General features: G+C 45.9%; 1 protein-coding gene and 1 pseudogene across 1 annotated transcript in view; one reads left to right on the top strand and one right to left on the bottom strand.

The window, feature by feature from the left end:
* Positions 1-1460, bottom strand: part of LOC117072253 (helicase SRCAP-like) — a 63220-nt gene extending 61760 nt beyond the window's left edge. The window contains exons 1-3 of the mRNA XM_033192147.1: positions 1258-1460; positions 416-527; positions 34-258 (exon numbers count right to left, since the gene is read on the bottom strand). Coding sequence (XP_033048038.1) covers positions 34-258; positions 416-527; positions 1258-1460 — 540 coding nt within the window. The remainder of the gene's footprint in view (positions 1-33; positions 259-415; positions 528-1257) is intronic.
* The window catches only part of LOC117072255, a 151820-nt pseudogene that overhangs the window by 107334 nt on the left and 30522 nt on the right, over positions 1-13964 (top strand).

The following is a 13964-nucleotide window of genomic DNA, read 5'->3' as shown; positions in this document are numbered from 1 at the left end:
TGATAGGCCCAGCCTGCCCCTGTGGTGAACTACCTGGGCCTGGGCCTTGGCCTCGGTCCTGTGGTGGATGATCTGAGCCTTGGCCTTTGCTTTGGCTCTCCAGTGGATGACCTGAGCCTTGGCCCTCCAATGGATGACCTGAGTCTTGGCCTTGACCTCTGAAGCTCTTCTTACCCACTTGCTGAGTTTATGCCTGGGAAGCTCTTGGTTAGCTTGTCCCGTTGACTTGGGTGAGGGATAGTTGCCGTCCAGTGAGTGCTAGGGGTGTGAGGTGGACCAGGCCACACAGCTGCCAAGGGCCTGGCTGGGTGGAACTGAAACCTGACCCATGTGGGTCCTCATTGCCTCCTGACGTCAGTGACCCCGTGATCTCTTGGAAAGATAAAAACACATTTTCTGCTTCCAGGTGCCTCACCTTGTCAGACATTTGCTCAGTAAAGTTTCTGTCTCTTTCACCCTCGTTGCAAGTGCCGGGTTCTGAGCCTGTCGGTTTGCTGCTAGCCTGCCGGCTTCCCATGACCTGGGACCTGGGACCAGGGGCCTGCAGGTATTTCTAGCTGGAAAGGAGTTCTAGATAGTTCTGAGTGGATGCTCTCCTCTGTCCTCCTCAGGAGAGTTCTGGCTTGGCTGGGTGGTGTTTTCTGTGATGAGCAGTGGCCACCGTCACCACCCCCTCCTCCTCCTCCTCCTCCAACTTCTGCTCTCCCCCTCTTTCTCCGCCGCCCGCATCTCCATACACCTTGAGACCGGCCAGTGGGCAGCATATTGTGCAAGAAACAGCTGTTGTTTTGACAAAGGAAATACTAGCCTCACTTCTTGCATCACCAGACCCACGAGGCTGTGGATTCCAGGCCTCTGCCCTTGCAGGTGGACATGCAGACCGTAACGCAGAGGCTCACGTGTCCCACACTGTGCATTACATAAAGTATTATTCCCATCACCATTTGTGTATGTACTCGTTCACATTTAGCAGGATTGTAAAAATTAATAGGTAGTGCAGTTTTTTCATCTAGACAATGCATGCAAATGGCAAGATAGTCCAAAGATACACACTGTGGAGTAAGTCCCTCTCCCCACCGGCCCCTCTGGAGACAGCCAAGCACGGTCAAAAGATTCTTCTGTATCTCTCTGGAGATAATCACAGCCTATGTGAGCATATGGATTGATATTCTTTTAAACATTGTGTTGCAGTTTGCTTTTTGGCTTGGATGTATCTAATGATCATCGTGTCCTATACAATACACCGTGTTTTTTTACACTGCAGGAAAATCTGTGAGGGGCTGGACCGACAGGGTATTGCGGGGCATGGAGGAGGTTGGGTCCAGGTTTTTCACTCTTCGTGAGTTTTTAGTGCCTTTCAGGTGTGACGACGCTCCATACGCCTTCTCACACGTGGCCCATAACTCATGGGCCGAGGGCTCTGCATTTGGGACCCCCACCTCCACCTCCTCAAGATGCATTTCATTCCCTTGTTAATGCGTCATTGTAGTTGACACTTTGAGGATAGGCAGGCATGGTAGGTAATAAAACAGTATTTGGCTTATGTTTAATCACCATCTCCTCCCACAGCCCGAGAACACCTTAATGTCCCTCAAAAAGGATTTGGTGATGCTGTTTTTTATGTGTGTGTGTGTTGTTGTTTTAAAATTTTTCTCCAAGGGATGGGCGAAGGTGCTTTGGGGAGTCAGAGAATGTTTTTTTGATCTTAAGAATGCAAAATGACTTTTTGTATCCCCTGTCAACACAGCATGCACACACACACACACACACACACACACGGAGTCTTTAGTGCAAATTTTGAAATAACGATTGGTGAACTTTGGCAAGTTGTTTACAGTGAAGTCTCCCACATTTCTTCCACGTAAAGCCCTGATCACCTGTGCTCTAACCACTCAGTTACTTTGAAACATCAGATTCAGTCTCTCTGCTTTCTTCTTTTTTTTTTTTTTTTGTTTTTGAGACGGAGTCTTGCTCTGTCACCCAGGCTGGAGTGCAGTGGCATGATCTCAGCTCACTGCAACCTCTGCACCTCCAGGTTTAAGCAATTCTCTGCCTCAGCCTCCGGAGTAGCTGGGATTACAGGCACGTGCCACCATGCCTGGCTAATTTTTTGTATTTTTAGTAGAGACGAGGTTTCACCATCTTGGGCAGGCTGGTCTTCAACGCCTGACCTTGTGATCCACCCGCCTCAGCCTCTCAAAGTGCTGGGATTACAGGCATGAGCCACCGCCCCTGGCCCATTCTCTCTGCTTTCTGAGACCAGGATGCTATTTAATTTGGGCATTAGAAAATTCAGTTGACCAGGCGTGGTTGCTCATTTCTGTAATCCCAGCACTTTGGAGGCTGAGGCAGGATGATTGCTTGAGACCAGGAGTTGGAGACTAGCCTGGGCAACATAGCGAGACCCCCAACTCTACAAAAAATGAAGAAATTAGCTGGGCATGGTGGTACACACCTGTAATCCCAGCTACCCAGGAGGCTGAGGTAGGAGGATCCCTTGAGCCTGGGAGGTTGAGGCTGAAGTGAGCTATGCTTGCACCACTGCACACCAGCCTGGGTGTCAAAGCAAGACCCTATCTTCAAAACAAACAAAGAAATAAAAATTAGTCAATGAATTCTGCAGTTTCAAAGAGACTTTATTTTGTTTGTTTTCTGAGCCAAAGGCCAGAAATTCTTAGGTAATTCTTAGGTAGTTAATTCTTAGGCAATTCTTAAGTAATTAGTGAGGAGCTAATCTCCCAGTTGCTCTGTTCCTTGTCACTGGAAGTGGTCAGAGCCATGGCGAGGCTTGGCCCAGGGGTGGCGGGTGGCATCTAAAGTCCCCGCAAGCCCCACTTTCCTTCCAGGAGCATCTCAGGATGGCCACTGTGTCTGTCTGCCGCCCACGTGCTGAAGCGTCAACAAGGCCGGCATCCCCTTTCCCTCCTGAGAGCCGTGTGTTGCTTCCTTCGTGTGTCCAGCCATTTTTACAGGGCTGTTTTAAGTATAACAGATGCATTATCTAAGAGTTGAATAACTGTTGAAAGGGAAGCACCATCATTAGATTCATGTGCCCTGGAATTTTAGTTGAAAATGTGCTGAGTTCTATCACATCTGAGCCTGTTTTCTTATCCCAAAAAATAGGACTGATGACAATGACCTTGAAGTCATTATGGGCTTATAGGAACTCTTATAGGAATTCAAAACAACACGGGCACCAAGTAGAAGGTCAACAAATGGCATATTGTGTTCATGTTACCAAAATCTACTGTTTTGAGAGATTGTTTTCACAAATGGATTTTAAAACTATAAATGTGGCGGGGTGCTGGTGGCTCCTGCCTAGAATCCCAGCACTTTGGAAGGCTGAGGTTGGCAGATAACTTGAACTCAGGAGTTTGAGGCAGGAGAATCGCTTGAATCTGGGAGATGGGGGTTGCGGTGAGCCGAGATTGCACACTGCACTCCAGACGAGGCTACAGAGTGAGACTCCATCTCAAAATAAATAAAAATAAAAATAAAATAAAGCTATAAATGAACACTTAAAAAATTATTAAAGCCTAGGGTATGCCCTAGTTTCTATTCTGCACCTGAATAGATATAGTAAAATAAAAACTAGCCTTCTTCCATATGTGTCTAGACATTATTATTTAGTTTCACTGTTCATAGAGTGGAAATGTTTGCTGTTGGACTTTCTTTTTGGAAGCTGTTCTTTGAGAGTAGCCCATAACTTGCCTTTCTGGTCAATAACCTCAACTGAAATGCATTCTGAATGGAGAACATCATTCTGTATAGGATTTAATAATAACTTCAGCACAGAAAAGCACTCTCTTCCTCTTCTCAGTGAACAACTTTGTTGAGCATGATTTTTAAGGTGTAATGGCTAAATGGTTGAAATCATGGTGAGCTCTTATTAGTGCTAGTTATTGAGTACTTGCTAGGAGCCAGGCAGTGCATGACAATCATTTCTCTGCCCCACTGGAAGTCACCCTGAGAGCTAAGTATCATCAGTGCCACTTGATGGAGTGTAAGCCACCCACCCATCTACTGGGATTTTCCTGGGCAGACAGACTCTTGGGAATGAAGCCATATAACCCCCGAACACCCTGCCTCCTTCAGGTTCCAGAAGCCATTTTTTTTTTCTTTTTTTGAGACAGAGTCTCGCTCTTGTCACCCAGGCTGGAGTGCAGTGGCCTGATCTTGGCTCACTGCAACCTCTGCCTCCCAGGTTCAAGCGATTCTCCTGCCTCAGCCTCCCAAGTAGCTGGGATTGCAGGCACCACCCACGACCACGCCTGGCTAATTTTTGTATTTTTGGTAGAGATGGGGTTTCACCATGTTGCCAGGCTGGTCTTGAACTCTTGAGCTCAGGTGACTTGCCTGCCTTGGCCTCCCAAAGTGGTGGGATTACAGGCATGCGCTGCCACGCCTGGCCCAGAAGCCAAGATTTTAGTCACTGAACCATTAGCAATTCCTCTTCTATTAGATTTTTTTTTTAATTGCTTTTGAGTATTTCTTTGAAGTGGCATACTCATTTAAAGGATTCTATATGTCAGGGGGAACGTTTTGTAGGAGTGTACTTAGGAAGGAACATATTGTTATAGCCTAAAATTTGCCATTGACCTAAAGAAAGGCTTGTTAACTTATGGAATTGATCATAAGCCAAAGTGTAGGAAAATCTCCCCTTCCGCTTCGAGATTATGTCAGTCAAGAAAATGACAACTGGATGCCAAGCCATGCTAACTCTGATACTTGCTGTCTTTGGTTTTTTTCTTTCTTTGGCTAGGGGGCAAGGAGTGAGTGTGGGGTGGGTGGGACTAGTCACTGAGCATGTTATTGACTAACATCGGCTTTTCATTTTAACTTGCAAATGTGAACAGCATAAAAAGTGAGTTTATGAGGAGCATGACTGGCCTGTTATGCAGAGTCTCATAATTTTGTCTGTGGCCCACTATTTTAATAAGAAAATATTGTGTTTTATAGTTAGTGTCCTTGAAGGAGTATATAATTGGATCAGGAAGTGTAGATTCTGATTCTAACTTGGCTACTTAATGAATGCAAGATCTGAGCAAGCCATGTCCTCTCTGTTGTTCAGTCTAAGAAAGGAGGTGTTGGTGCTGAGCACGGTGGCTCATGCCTGTAATCCCAGCACTCTGGGAGGCTGAGGCGGGTAGATCACTTGAGGCCGGGAGTTCGAGACCAGCCTGGTCAACATGGTGAAACCCTGTCTCTACTAAAAATACAAAAATTAGCCGGGTGTGGTGGTGCACACCTGTAATCTCAACTACTCAGGTAGCTGAGGTGGAGAATCACTTGAATCTGGGAGGCAGAGATTGCAGTGAGCCGAGATCATACCACTGCACTCCAGCCTGGATGACAGAGCAAGACTGTGAAGTTCTGTGTGGCTGAGAGCCACAGTTTTTGCAACAAGAGGCTCCTCCCTTTTCCAAAGGTGTCCTTATTTCTGTTGGTCTTGCCTGTGGGCCCAAGACGTAGGCACATCCCTTTCTTCTTAAAAGGCATCACTTCCTCTGCCTCTTGGGGCTTTCCTTCCAAGAATTCATTCATGTGTGCAGCAAATATTCCTGGCAGTCCCATTGTGTGTGGAATGGAGTGAACCAGGAAGACTGTTGTTAGGGCTCGGTAACTTCAGGGACACAGCCATCATAGCTTATAGTGGCAGCTGACATTTAGTGAGCACTTACTGCATATCCAGTACTATTCTAAACACTGAAAAGGCATTTAACTGACTTAACACTCACAGGATCCCTACGAAACAGGTACAGTGTTTATTTCTGTTTCAAAGAGAGGGAAACTGAGGCCCAGAGAGGAGGAGTAACTTGCCCAGGGCTTCACTGCCCACAAGTGGCAAAGCTGCCTGAAGGTGTTTGTGTGTTTGTTTGAGACAGAGTCTCACTCTGTTGCCCAGGCTGGAGTGCAATGGCATGATCTCGGGTCACTGCAACCTCTACCTTAAGGGCTCAAGTGATCCTCCCACTTCAGCCTCCCGAGTAGCTGGGGCTACAGGCACGGGCCACTGTGTTTGGCTGATTTTTGTATTTGTATTAGAGAGGGGTCCCCACTATGTTACCCATGTTGGTCTCAAACTGCTGGGTTCAGTCCCACCCAGAGTGCTGGGACTATAGGTGTGAGCCACTATGACCCCCAGGAATTCTTGTTTTTTAGATGGAAATTTTAAATTGGCTTTTATTGGAATCTCATTGAATTTGTAGATTTGGAGAGGCTTTAGAAGGCATTTTTGAGTTTTGATTGATTGTTTTAGATTTCATTCGTAGGTGAATTTTGTTCTATATATTTGACTCGAGGAATCCATGGAAACTACCTACATGGACTTCACTTACTGTGGTTCATTGTGTGGGATACAAAATCATCAAAATTGAAAGATTAATCATTGTGTCTGGAGCCAGGCATAAAAACAAACCTCGCTCTGTTATCATAGGGCTGTGATTAAGATAGAGGGAAAGGTTGGCTCTGGGCCTCCTAACATTGACAGTTTCCTTCAGAAGATTAAGTGTGGCTTCATTTTTGGCCTGGGCCATCAGTAGCTTAAAGCCATTACTATCTATTGGCTGTTTGGTTTGTGTGAAATATGGGGCCGGCCTCAGCCTATCTCCCTGGGGTCAGGTGTGTTCACATAATCAAAGTGCCGGGAACCCATATCACATGCAAGCGTGTGTGTTGAAATTAGCCTTCTCCAGGGAGGAATTCACAGCACCAGAAATATGCGCAGAGATGTTCTTTTGCACTTTTGCATTTCAAAACGTGCATCGCTTACAAGCACAGCATTTTCAAGCCTTTTCTTGAGATCGGCTCATTCAGTTACATGTGCTTTTGAAGATGACAATTTGTGAAGCTGTCAGCCACTGGCAAAGTGAAGGAAAATGAAGATTTCCACCTGGTTGATTTGTGCTCAGGGAATTTCATCAGGCCAGTACAGTTCCTATGATCTATTTTTTTTTTTTTTTTTTTTTGAGACGGAGTCTTGCTCTGCCGCCCAGGCTGGAGTGCAGTGGCCGGCTCTCAGCTCACTGCAAACTCCGCCTCCCGGGTTCAGGCCATTCTCCTGTCTCAGCCTCCCGAGTAGCTGGGACTACAGGCGCCAGCCTCGTCGCCCGGCTAGTTTTTTGTATTTTTTAGTAGAGACGGGGTTTCACTGTATTAGCCAGGATGGTCTCGATCTCCTGACCTCGTGATCCGCCCGTCTCGGCCTCCCAAAGTGCTGGGATCTATTCAGAGAGGGGTGATAGCTTGTTTCCTTGAATTAAAAGCTGTAGGCAAGTGTATTTTAATTTATTTTGTTTATATATAAACAACCCATGAAATGTCTTTTATACGTATTTAAATGATTGCTTTGCCACAATCAAGAAAAAATACCGGTTCACTTAACAGTGAATTGAGACAAGGAAAAGTGATTTGTGAATAGAAATAAAGTAAAATTAAAAAAAGGATCAGAGTAGGTTTAGGGTTAATAACTTCATAATAGAAAATGTGGTTTAACCCTTTTTGCCGCTCTAAGGGGATGTGAGGTTCGTATTTTTCTTTTTACTGAAACCAGATCTTAAGACATGCTTTCCATTCATATTTAAAACTTGATAAGATATTTGACTTTATATTAATTTTCTCAATTATAAGTGTGGGAAATGAATTCATTGATAACCCTTTTCAAGTAAATGAACTGATAGATTAGAACCAGAAGAGCCGAGAGTCATTTTCATTTTAAAATGATTTTTGCATGAACACATCTGTAGTGTTGAGGAATACATGGAGAATTGAAATATTGCTTCACTCCTACCGTGTCTCCAGTGCCTCGATAAATCACCTTTTTTTTCCCTTTTAAAATGCCTGGCCTTATAATTTATGTTTGCATAACCCATTACTAAATTCATAGTAGGTGTTTTAGTTGGCAGCCATTATTCCAGAGATTTGGAGGAGTTAAAAAAATACAGAGCCTTTGTTAGTATTTACACTAAGTGGACATTTTCCTTTTTTAACAACAACAAAAAAAAAGAGTTAAATTTTTAAAAAAGAATTTGGAGCTAACTATTTACCTTTTTCCTAGGTAAACACTATTAAGTCCATATTCTCACATTATTCATTGTCTTAATGGAAATTAAGATTTCTTAATGGACTCTGTAGCTTTTCTTTCCTTTTTTCAAAATTAGAACTGGCTGAAGAAAATTCTTCTGATATTAAGATTGGATGAATTTCTATTGAATTTTCAGTAGGTGTCAGGTTGTACAGGAAATAAACATTTCTGTTTTAGTAATTTTTAGGTTTCTTACCTCCCATTGACCATTTTGATCATAAAGTGAAGATGAACACATTCGTTCATTTACTGCCCTCTTTGGTACTTGAACAGAAATAGAAACGTTCTGGGATTGTTCACATACTTGTGGCTTTACCTTTGAGACTTTCTAATTTTTAACCAGACATATAAAATTAGCCATTCTGTCTTCTAGCCCTAATTTAGAAAAACTTTTGGCACTTTCCTTTGAAATGATAAAAAAAAGTTCTGTTTTCTATCATCAAAGTTTAAAAAGTGGTGTTAGGGTATTTTAAAAGCCGGAAAGACCATATATGGCGTGCTGAGGAAGTTTGCTTTGTTTGATCATTTTCTCTTCCCCTCACCCCCATCAGCTGGCTAATAATGTTTTCCTTGTAAAATGTGTGTCATAGCCTGTTGAATTCCCTGTGGTTAATCAGAAGAGAAGTTGTTTCTATCTTATGGAACCTTAATACAGTTGTCAGGAGGTTTGTGGCATCTCTAGTCTCTGTGTGAAATAGAATGCCTATTACTGTTCAAAGGATAATAGTATGTTAAATAGAAATTCAGAAGTCACCATGCTGTAACGATGATCTAAAGGTCAAGTTGTACAGTGTAAATTTGAAAATCTCTCTCTGACTTCCTTTCTACCTGAGTTAGAGGCTAAAAGTCATGAGAATTTTGTCTTATTTTTGTTTATTTTAGAGTTAGCGTACTTGATGTTTTAAAAAGTTGCCTTCCTTTCACTATAATGCACTTTCATTATTGGAGATGTTTATTCTGGTTGTAGCTCTCTGACAACCTTCAATACTTAGCAGAATAATTTAGTTGGATTCAAAGAGGTGCCCCTTCTATTTCTGTACTTGTTTCTAGAAATGTTGGGGTAGGGGATTATTGTTCCTTCTTCCTGGCAATGTGCAGGGTTTCACAAATCTATCTGACTTTTTTTTTTTTTTTTTTTTTTTTGAGGCGGAGTCTCGCTCTGTCGCCCGGACTGGAGTGCAGTGGCCGGATCTCAGCTCACTGCAAGCTCCGCCTCCCGGGTTTACGCCATTCTCCTGCCTCAGCCTCCCGAGTAGCTGGGACTACAGGCGCCCGCCACCTCGCCCAGCTAGTTTTTGTATTTTTAGTAGAGACGGGGTTCACCGTGTTAGCCAGGATGGTCTCGATCTCCTGACCTCGTGATCCACCCGTCTCGGCCTCCCAAAGTGCTGGGATTACAGGCTTGAGCCACCGCGCCCTGCCAATTTATCTGACTTTTAAAAGCTCAGCTCTCAGCCACGAGCCTCTCATGAGTTAAAGAAAGAGTTCTGCAGCTTTCGGTAGATGAGAAACATTTCTGGCTCTTTGTGAAGTCGCCCACTCCATCTATGTCCTTGTCCTCTTCCTCCTTCCTGGTTTCTGGGCTCCCTGGCTCTTGCCATGAGGCTTGTAGTTTTGTGTCCCAGAAAGCGCTCCCCCTGGGGATGGTGCCATGCTAAGGCTAGGAGAAAGGAGAAAGGAGGTGCTTATCCCCCCAAAGGTGCCTTCCAGCCTTTGTTGTTAACTCCCTTCCAAAGTAAACTTTCGTGTTTGTTTCACGTCAGTTCTGGCCAAAGTGCAGTTGGATTTGCCATGTTCTCTAGGAGTAGAGATGAAAACAGCATTGTCCTGGGTAAGGAGCAGGAGGAGCTGGAGGAGGAAGAGGAGGAAGGGTCCACGTATAGGAGTCAGTGGAGGGGATCTGTGAGATGGCTGCCAGGACAGATCTGACTTGCAGACTGCTATGCATGAACGGACAAGGCCAAGCTCTGTCCACGCTTTCACAGCTCTGTGTCCTGCTGTCGGACATGCTGACACATCTGCTGTGGGTGCCCTGCACTTCTCCGGGCACTCCTGGCGCAGTTGGGGAGGTTGGCATGGTATCCGCCATTTTGATCTAAAGTAATAAATGAAACTCTTGAGAGGACAGCACCTAGCAGATGTTTGGAGCAAGAGACAGGGCTCTGGCGATGTGTAGGAACACGGACCTACCTGGTGTGGCAACAGTGTGGGGCTGTCACAAGGCATGAAGAGGCTGGGGTGGTGTTAGGGATGGCACACAATGGTGGGGCTCAGGCCAAGTGAAGCTTGGACTTCACTCTGTCTAAGGCTTTTCCAAGTGTCAGAGGGTACACACTTGGGAGTCACATGTCCAGGCTCACATTTCCAGCTGACATTACACTCTATAGTGTGGCAGCAGATGGATGTTTGGAGACAGAAGTGGAGCCAGAACAGCTGGGACGCTGTTTTAGAGGACTCAGCAAGAAACAAGCTCTTAAAACAAGGAAGCAGTGGCTATGTCTTACATATTCGACAATGATCTGTTGTGGACCAGCTATGTGCCTGACAGCTGCAGGTCCTGAGGCTGCAGCAGTGAGCAGAAGGCCAACGTCCCTGCCCCCATAGTGCTTACATTCTAGTGGAGACAGACATTAAACCACAGGGCAGGAAAACACTGTTCCAGGAGATGCAGGTGGGGGTTCTGACTGTGGAACTGGGGGACATAGAGGCATAGAGACAGTGAGTTTTGAAAGCACTTGGCTGAGTGGGGAGGACCGGGGAGGCAGGGTGCATCTGTAGATGGACCAGATTAAAAGGGTGGACTTCCCTATCCTGACAAGGGGGATCCCCAATCTTGTTTCCAGGTAGGACGAGGTGGGGAGAAAGTGAGCATTCCAAGAGAGGCACAAACGTCATTCCAGAGCAAGATGAAGGTCACAGAGTTTGGAAGGAGATAGAGTCAGGCATCCAGACTGGCAGTCGGAGAGGAGGAAACTCAGGGAGATGGGAAGCCCGAGGAGGGTGTTAAGGCAGGATCCCCTGGGAGTTTTCCTGGATAAGTAGGAGAAAGGGTTGTCCTTCAAGGGTGAGCGGGGACTAAGTGCAGGGGACAGAAGAGACTAAAGCCCTGTGACCATTATGCTTGGCTGCCGTGGGTGGTCTGGATTGGAGCCGGCAGCTGGGCTGTGTTTGTGTGGAGGGTAGCAGGGGGCCAGTGGAGGAAGCTGCCCGGGCACCAGCCCTGCCGTTTTCACTGGCCTCCTTGCTTTGGGGTTTAGCTTTCTGCCCTGGCCACGTGGGACTGGCTAAGTAGAGATCAGGCAATCAGGGATCCGGGCTCTCAGAACCGTCATGGTTAAGCAAGCAGCTTCGTTTCCCGGCACGCTGGAGCTCCCCTGTGTCAGCATTTTCCTAACATTGGCTAATCATAAAATCCTCTTGGGTGGTGTGTGCTTGTTAAAAAATACTGTCCCTGGGCCCCACCCTAGACTTAGCGAAACACAGTCACCCAGGTAGGGCCCGGGGAGTTGCATTTAGAACCAGCGCCTGGAATGCTTACTCTGAGGCTGGTTTGAGCCCCCTCCCATGGCCTCCCTCTGTGTCCCTTCCTCCAGATGCTGATTAAAGATGTGTCCGCTGCCAGGGCTTTGGTTTGCATGTCTCTGTCTCTGACACAAAGTAGATACCTGGGGAGTGTGTGCTGCGTGGTCCCCTGAACACCCTGCACTGGGGTGTCAGTGCCCCAGCCCCCAGCTCCTCCTCCTGTGAAAGATGTTAGTTCCTGGAGGGGCTTAGGTGGTGGAAATGAATCTTACCATGAATGTTTAGACCTAGAAGCCATCTCCAGGTTATCGCAGCACGAGACAGAGATAGAGGCAGAACCTGGTGGCTAAAGGATTATTTTTGAGCAAAGATTGCCCATGCTTTGGCATAGGCCTGTGTTATTCACATGTCTGAGCCCCTGGAAGTGGGGTGTGAGGAAGTCATGGGGGGCTTTCAGAATGAGGGAAAAAGTAGAAATCAAGTCTTTTTTTTTTTAATTGAGCTGGAGTCTTGCACTGTCTCCCAGGCTAAGTACAGTAGCACAGTCTTGGCTCACTGCAACCTCTGCCTCCCAGGTTGAAGGGATTCTCCTGCCTCAGCCTCCCAAGTAACTGGGACTACAGGTACTCACCACCACACCTGGCTAATTTTTTTTTTTGTATTTTTAGTAGAGATGGCATTTCACCATGTTGGCCAGAATGGTCTCAAATTCCTGACCTCAAGTGATCTACCTGCCTTGGCCTCCCAAAGTGCTAGGATTACAGGCAAGAGTCACTGTACCCAGGCCTAATGATGTTAATATTAGTAGATTTCTGCTTACTCACTTCATCAACACCAGCACTTTCTAGCAAATGTGAGTTCAGCAGACACCAGATTTTTGTAAATCATAGGAGACAGTCTTTAACATCGAGAAGATTCTGTTAACTCACCTGTTCTACCACAGTCTTGCCCTTCCCCGCTCTGTCTCAGTCTCGCTTTGTTGCTCAGGTTGGAATGCAGTGATATGATTATAATTCACTGCAGCCTCAACCTCCCAGGCTCAAGCCATCCTCCCACCTCAGCCTACTGGGTAGCTGAGACCACGGACATGTGCCACCACACCCAGCTAATTGTTTGCAGAGATAGGGTCTCACTGTGTTGCCCAGGCTGGTCTCAAACTTCGGGACTCAAATGATCTTTCTGTGTCAGTCCCCAAAGTGCTGCAATTACAGGCATGAGCCACTGTGCCTGGCCGATATCCACCATGTTTGCAGCTTTTTTTGGTTACACTTCATCCTCATCTACCAGCATGGAGATGTTGGTGTAAATCAGTTATTTATTAGGGGAAGAGATTTTTTTTAAAAAGTCAGATTTATACTCAGTAAGATTCACCCTTTTCAGGTGTCCACTTTGATGAATTTTGACAACCACATACAGTCATGTGCCACCACCACTATTAAGATAGAGGACAGGCTGGGTGTAGTTGCTAATGCCTGTAATCCCAGCACTTTGGGAGGCCAATGTGGGCAGATCACCTGAGGTCAGGAATTCAAGACCAGCCTGGCCAACATGGCAAAACCCTGTCTTTACTAAGAACACAAAAATTAGCCAAGCATGATGGCTCACACCTGTAATCTCAGCACTTTCGGAGGCCGAAGCGGGCAGATCACTTGAGATCAGGAGTTTGAGACCAGCTTGGCCATTGTTGTGAAACTCCATCTCTACTAAAAACACAAAAATTAGCCGGATGTGGTGGTGCATGTCTGTAATCCCAGCTACTTGGGAGGCTGAGGCAGGAGAATCCCTTGATCCAGGGAGATGGAGGTTGCAGTGAGCCGAGATCATGCCACTGTACTCTAGCTTGAGCAACAAGACCAAAACTCTGTCTCAAAATAAATAAATAGAATGGTTCCACTGCCCGCCCCCCATTCTCCCAGACCCCTGTGTAGTCAGCCCCTTCCCCCACCCTCAGCCCACAAAAAACCATTAATCTGTTTTTGTTCTCATCATTTTGTGTTTTCTGGAGTGTTATATAAAGGGATGATACTGTATGCAGTTTTTGAGTCTGGCTTCTTTCACTTAGCATGGTGCATTTGCAATTCAACAGTCTGGCCACTGTCAGTACCAAGTAGTATTCCACTGTGTGGATGTACCATGGTGTGGAGGAAATTTTTTTTTTTTAAATGGAGTCTCATTGTGTTGCCCAGGCTGGAGTGCAGTGGTGTGATCTCGGCTCACTGCAAACTCCACCTCCCAGGTTCAAGCAATTGTCCTGCCTCAGCCTCCTGAGTAGCTGGGACTACAGGCCACGTGCCACAACTCCTGGCTAATTTTTGTATTTTCAGGAGAGATGGAGTTTCACCATATTGGCCAGGCTGGT

This window comes from Trachypithecus francoisi, unplaced genomic scaffold, assembly GCF_009764315.1.
Source record: "Trachypithecus francoisi isolate TF-2019V2 unplaced genomic scaffold, Tfra_2.0 Lachesis_group4, whole genome shotgun sequence".
In the NCBI taxonomy this organism is placed as follows: domain Eukaryota; kingdom Metazoa; phylum Chordata; class Mammalia; order Primates; family Cercopithecidae; genus Trachypithecus; species Trachypithecus francoisi.
Note: the sequence above shows the minus strand (reverse complement) of the source record. Positions and strands in the feature narration are given on the sequence as shown.